The 7,124-nt window shown below is 38.4% G+C and overlaps 1 protein-coding gene across 2 annotated transcripts in view; it reads left to right on the top strand.

Annotated features, from left to right (window-relative positions):
• Positions 1 to 859: 859 nt before the first annotated feature.
• Positions 860 to 7,124, top strand: part of ppp2r5b (protein phosphatase 2, regulatory subunit B', beta) — a 52,744-nt gene continuing 46,479 nt past the window's right edge. Inside the window, exon 1 of one of the 2 annotated variants that reach the window (XM_061960409.2) lies at positions 860 to 1,410. In XM_061960409.2, coding sequence (XP_061816393.1) covers positions 1,203 to 1,410 — 208 coding nt within the window. In that variant the 5' untranslated portion in view covers positions 860 to 1,202. The remainder of the gene's footprint in view (positions 1,411 to 7,124) is intronic. The other variant, XM_061960408.2, reaches the window with a different exon arrangement.

The raw sequence follows: 7,124 nt of genomic DNA, 5'->3' as shown, positions 1-7,124 counted from the left end.
GGCGGGCCAGCTCTAGTGTTAATTTGATATCACCTCACAGGCCAAGTGAAATTACACGGCGGGCCAATTTTGGCCCGCGGGCCAGAGTTTGACACCCATGATTTAGATCAAAATACCAAGCTAAATATGATGTTGAATTGACACCAAATCAACTGAAATCAAATTGAATGTTGACATATTGGGTTTAGTTTACTCAATTTTATCTCTGGCTTGATTTCCTAATTTGTATGTAATTACCAAATCAACAACAACAAAAAAAGTTGAACATTTTTGTTAATTTTTTTTAAATTCTCAACCTTAATATGGTGCCCACTAGGTTGAGCACTGTTTGATTTAAATGCTATTTTGATCATTGTTAAGCTGTTTTGCTTCGAAGACAACCAGCTACAAAACATGCTAGCTAGTGGAGGGACAATGGGTGGGATTAAAGTCAAAAAGGAAAGCGCCTTAACAACAACTAGCGCATGTTCGCAATGCCATCATTTAAAAACCCGTTCTGTCAAAGTGTAAACGCACCGAGTGAATACAGCCTCAAATAAAAAGCAAATAAATAAATAAATACATCCCATAGCGTCATCCGCAGTGTTGCTGGAGCCTCCTGCTTTGCGCCACCTTGAAGGCACAGGTGCAGCTCATACAACATCCGGTGTTTTCATTTCAAAGTAAAACACAGCACAGCGCGATACACTTTTGGATACGTAATTATTTGAACTCGGTGTATGTGAAGGTGCTGCTGGGTGACTCAAATCTGCCTGAATCAAACACACCCCGGTTCACTTGTGATCCATGCACAAGCGTTGCCACTTCCTGGTGTTTTGTCTTGAAGGATGAAACGCTAAACTTCCGGTTTGGTCCCCGCACCCTCACAACGTGCGGCTTGATGGTGCTCGCTTAGCGGTTGTCGGAGGAGCAGATAACGGATAACCGACACGGGAGCGGAACAAACACAGGAAGAGGGGCTGCCGTTGTCTGACAAAGAGTTTTTCTTTTGGTGTAATTTGTCTCATCGGCGAGTTTTTTGTTTTTCTTAGGAGAGCGGCAGGACGCATCATGACGGCGTGGTGAGGCTTGTTCCCGCCCTGAGAACGTCTGGAGGACATCAGGGGGGGCCACGCCAGGGCTGATTAAAAACGAGCAAGACAGAACCTCACCTTGCCCCCCTCCTCCTCCTCCATCCTCACCAGTCGACCAAGAGGGCCCCCATGCAGTCCCCCGCCATGGAGACGACCAAGCTGCCCCCGTCCAGCCCCTCCTCGCCCACCACTAGCTTTTCGGTGCCGTCGGCGGAGAAAGTGGACGGCTTCCCGCGGCGCTCCATGCGCAGGGTGCGCCAGAGGAGGTCCCACAGCTCGTCCCAGTTCCGCTACCAGAGCTCCCAGGTGGAGCTCACACCTCTGCCCCTCCTCAAAGGTCAGTCCAAAAAAACAGCTCGTCATGCACCTGGCCACTTCATTAGGTACATCTCGTAGCATCCAACACTTTGCTGGGCGGACCTCCACCAAGGCCCAACAAGCCTCATTTCAGCCATGACAAAAAAAAACCAAAAAACATGGAAAACTTCTACTCCTGAACCGCCGCACACAAAAGGGTGAACATTTGTCAAAACATGCACCCCATACACGCTGTAGCCTGTGCTATTATATTTCACCACATGGTGGCGCTGCAATTAGTAGGAGTGACTTGAAATTTCTCACACCGCACAACAACCCGCTGTAACTGTCACTGCCCAATACGTCAGCGGTTGCAACAAGCAAACATAGCGACTTCCTGCCGTGCTCCTACTGTTGTACGACTTTGAGCAGTAAAAATGTTTTACACAAACAACAACGTACAGTATGTGCACTCAAAGTGTTTGGATAGTGAAAGTCCTTTTCGAAAAATGGAAATATAGTCAGTCGTCCTGCGTTTATCGCTGTTAATTGGTTTGAAGTAGAAACCATTGATAATAAATAGGGATGTGCTGATTGATCGGCCTTCAATCAGTATTGACTGATTTTTGTAACAAAGCATGCCAATTAATGCGTTTTATTGCCAATCACAAATGCCGATCCCCTCTGGCTGACACTATTTAGTTTTGTCCCGCGGCTGACAAGCAGCTACTGTAGCAGCTAATTATGTGTCTCCAATGTGGAGCCACTCTTTTACGCTAATAATAATCACCTCCATCATGGCAAATAAACTGCAATTCTTTGTATCTTAGGTATCATTCTCAAGTAGTGTTATCACTGGAGGACGAGGTTGAACATGTTCCACACAGAGGAAGGGAATGAGAAATAGTTTAAATATTGTGTTGATATTGTCGAAACTGTCAATTCCACTCACCATAACTAAAAAGAAAAATTTACAGTTAACACATGTGATTGGTATCAGTATTGGTTTCGGCCGATCTCACTCATGGATGATTGGGATCAGAATCGGCAGCATAAAACCCTGAACGTAACATCCGTAATTATAAAGCAATATTTTCATAACGAGCATACAAAACTGTTTACAACCTTCTAAATACGATTGTCAACACTATGAGAGCCCTCTAAACAGGTAAGAACACATTTTAGTCACCTTTACACTCTTTTAATCAATATAACAATGCTGCTTGAGGCCGAGCCAATCAGTGGCCATGGTACTGAAAAGCGCGCTCTGATTGGTTTGGTCCAATCTAGTGGCCAATACTACTGTAGTATTGATCATTTTATTTAATTGGGCCATGAATGGATGGATGTTTGTGCTTGAAAATGCTTAATTTAGAACCAAAAAAATGTAGAATATCTTCAAAAAAATTCAGCAATTTGGGGAAGCCGCAATATTTGAAGAGCGATTAGGCAAGGGAAGACTGCACTTCGAATATGAGTGTGAAAAACATGCTTATTTAGTTGGGGCAATGTAACCATCAAATATGTCACCTGATTCAAAGCTAAGATGGAAAGTGCAGCTTCACATTTGAATAATGAACAATGCGGATGAATAAAAGGTATTTACATGTTTAATTCCTGGTTTTTAATATTTAAGATTATCAGTTGATACCCACAGTATACTTAAAAAACAACAACTGCTGATTAGAAAACGGCAGTGGCTGACTTTTGGGGCATGCATTAATGCAATGATTCTCAAACTTTTGTACACAGGCTCCATCTAGTGGTACGCCAAATAATCACTTAATTAAATTATCAAACAAAGTGTCACTGTTCAAACTTTGTGTAACGTTACAGTGGCCAAAAAGATTAAAGATAATTGTTGGATAAAACCTCTACTTTGTTTTCAATGAATATTTAGGCCTACTACGCTACTGTATTTTAATGTTGCTCATTATGGTGGTACTTGGAGAGCCAAGTGTTTTCTGAGGTGTACTTGGTGAAAAAACTTTGAGAACCACTGCATTAATGGATCGGCGGCTCAGTAAATCTTCACAAAGAACTAATGGACCATACTGTAAGTCATTGACCATTATTGTTATGATGATAAAACGATGATATCTGCATTACATGTATGCTAGCATGTCTTACAAAGCTTTTTCACCACAAACCACAGGGGGCGCTACACATGTTATTAAGAGTCGCATGTCTAAACAACAACAATAATATGTACTGTTGTGACTTGACTGTAAATATAGTACATGTGACCACTTTGTTTTCAGGAGGAACTTAAAGGGGAACTGCACTTTGTTTGTAATTTTGCCTATCGTTCACAATCATTATGAAATACATGACGACGGATTGTATTTATTTTAATGTATTGTCCCGGGTAAATAAAAGTCAGTTTAGAACGGAGCCAATGGTAGGTCCTTTATTCTGCCCATACATTTTGTGACCTGAATATTCACCAAGTATTAGTGATGTTGTTATTATAAGCGCTAACTCAGGCAAACTATTTATAGCAGCACCATGATCACGAGCTTGTGTCCCAATTTTGACATCACCGACAGGTGAGCTGCTTTCTTGCCTCGGTGCTTGTAAAATTGTATTCTAATAGATAGTAGAAGGATGAAGACATAATCTGGCAAGTTGATCTTCTTTGGCAGCAAATTTAGACACGACAATGGTGAGAAAGACACAAAAAGGCGCTTGGTTGCACCCCTCTTTTCTTGCGAGGATTATGAGTCATTCTTCATCTAAACGGGAATATAACAATAATCTATCAATCAGCATCCTAATGACAGCAGACATTGTACAGTAAGTGATGTTTTATTATGTTTGTTGGCTCTCATGATGTTTGCAGTGAGTAATGATCAGTGACATTGTTGAAGAAAAAAGTGAAAGTTTTGATGCTTTTTTAAAATGAATGCGCCGCGTATGCTTATATTGAGCAAAATACGTAAATACTAAATGTTACTATAAATGTGCCCGTTACTACATTACGTGTATACTTACATAATGTATATAAAACCTTGATGTAGGTTTTTGGATGTTTTTTAAGGGCTTTCTAGGTAGAATAGAGCCACTCACATTGGCTCCAATTTAAGCTGACTTTTGATCACATTTATTTACTATTTAGAATGCATTAAAAAAGAAAAACATATGTGTACTTAAGAATTGTGAATGATTTGGCAAAATAAAATAAAAAAGTGTCGTTCCCTTTTAAGTGGCTTTGGAAAAAACTCCTGGATTTGCACCTTTATCCAGATATTCACCAAGGTTTAGTGGTCACACTTTTAAAATCAACTTGTATTGTAGTATTTGTGGTTTTGCTAACATATAGGATTCACTTAAACAAACATTAAAATGCAATTTCTGTAGGCTAGAATGTCTCTTATTTTGCATGTTTTCCGCTTGTTCCTGAACAAGCGCAAGAGAGGACCCTTAGTACAACGCATGTGCCAGTCTCAATGTGCGAGATACAACCCGGAAGCAGATACCATTCAATAAAAACATAGCAACAATTGTAATGAAGAGGAGACTATTTATTTGCTTCACAAATAAAAAGAACAAAACATTTTGAAGTGCATCTATGGTAGAACAAAAGAAGCACAGATTTATTTAAGAAGGTAGCTAAGGAAATGTAGAATTCCGGCTTAATCTAAATTTAAAAAAAAAAGGGTTCCACTCACAAAGTCAGTCCCTCCATAAAGAGTTTAAAACAAGAAACTGCTTCGTGTTAGAAAAATAAGCAAACCTGCTTGCGGTAGATGCTTGACTCCAGGCCGACTAGTCCGTTAGCAATGTTTAGCATCAACATTCCACCAACACTTGTTTATTCACCGTATATAAAAAACGATTAATGGGCCGTGCAACGTGCATGCAAATTCCAGAGCTTGTAACAGTGGAACTGATGAGGAGCAAATGAGTGGCGAAAAAATAATAATAATCACTAAACTCAACAAAACAAAAGGGCATATAATTTTTACATTGATGTGACAGCGGACAATGTAACAGAATTGTCCTATATAAAAAAAATCCGCTGTTAAACGCGGAATATCACGGAAATTGACATATATGTGAGTGAAATGCTGTCATTGGGAACATTTGTTTGGGAAAATAACGTGTTCGGGACCACTCATTCATCCCCTAAACATGCAACTGCCTCGTCCTTAACAATGTCAAGGTGGTCACTTGAAACAGCGACTAAACTACAAAGCTAAAACTAACAAGAACAATCCATACACCCACAACACATATCATCTGCTTGTGTTGTTGTGAACGACATCATCAATGTAAGATTAACTTATAAACACGACAGCAGTCACAACTTGAGAGGCGCTCTCTCTCTTTTTTTAACAGCCTCAAGTCGCCTCCACGCGTCAAGCTGAGAACAGCAGCACACTTCCCACTTTACAATAACATCTGGTCTCACTGGGCTAACAAATTAAAGGTTTCAAAAAAGTACCTTACACAAGTATAATGAACTTGAAGCACTTATTGATACATTTACACAATTATTATGCTTTGACCAAAACTACTGGTCAAAATTGTCCAAAAATGTTTTGCACCATTAAATGTGAGAGGTTTTGCATTTAATTAACAAACATTTTATGCAATTTTATTTGACACAAAAACACACTCTGTGGTGGTAGAGTAAGTGTAAAAGATAAAAAATGGAACTAAAACCAATCAAAACGTAAAAACTTAACTTTAATGTTTTTTATATTGTTATTGTTATTTAAATTTATTGTTATAATTATTGTTTTACTTGTTGTGGTTAATCGTTACTAATCTATATTTTAACTATATTTAAAGTTGAGTTCTGGTGGTACAATAAATACTATTCAAATAATGAATAAACCTGTAATTAATCATGATTACAATATCAATCAATATAATTGTGATTGTTATTTTATATATATATATTAGGGCTGCACCTAACGATTAATTTGATAATCGATTAATCTGTCGATTATTACTTCGATTAATCGATTAATAATCGGATAAAAGACACAAACTACATTTCTATCCTTTCCAGTATTTTATTGAAAAAAATACAGCATACTGGCACCATACTTATTTTGATTATTGTTTCTCAGCTGTTTGTACATGTTGCAGTTTATAAATAAAGGTTTATAAAAAATAAATACATTTGCCTCTGCGCATGCGCATAGCATAGATCCAACGAATCGATGACTAAATTAATTGCCAACTATTTTTATAATCGATTTTAATCAATTTAATCAATTAGTTGTTGCAGCCCTAATATATATATATATATATATATATATATATATATATATATATATATATATATATATAAGAGTAGCCGTGCGCGACCCGAGGGTCCCTGGTTCAATCCCCACCTAGTACCAACCTCGTCATGTCCGTTGTGTCCTGAGCAAGACACTTCACCCTTGCTCCTGATGGGTGCTGGTTAGCGCCTTGCATGGCAGCTCCCTCCATCAGTGTGTGAATGTGTGTGTGAATGGGTAAATGTGGAAGTAGTGTCAAAGCGCTTTGAGTACCTTGAAGGTAGAAAAGCGCTATACAAGTACAACCCATTTATCATTTATTTATTTATCATTTACAAAAATCACAACATGTTAATCAATCTAATACAAGAAAATAGAGCAAACCCAACTCCACAATTTTCAATACTTAGGATAGAAATTTACAAAGCAGTTGAGAAGACATACAATAAATACAATACTAAAAAAAAGGAAAACCAAAAATTAATACAAGCAACAATAGTATCCATCCATCCATCTA

The sequence above is a fragment of the Nerophis lumbriciformis genome, linkage group LG05 (genome assembly GCF_033978685.3).
Source record: "Nerophis lumbriciformis linkage group LG05, RoL_Nlum_v2.1, whole genome shotgun sequence".
Classification (NCBI taxonomy): domain Eukaryota; kingdom Metazoa; phylum Chordata; class Actinopteri; order Syngnathiformes; family Syngnathidae; genus Nerophis; species Nerophis lumbriciformis.
The sequence above is the reverse complement of the archived record's forward strand: the minus strand, read 5'-3'. Positions and strand labels throughout refer to the sequence as shown.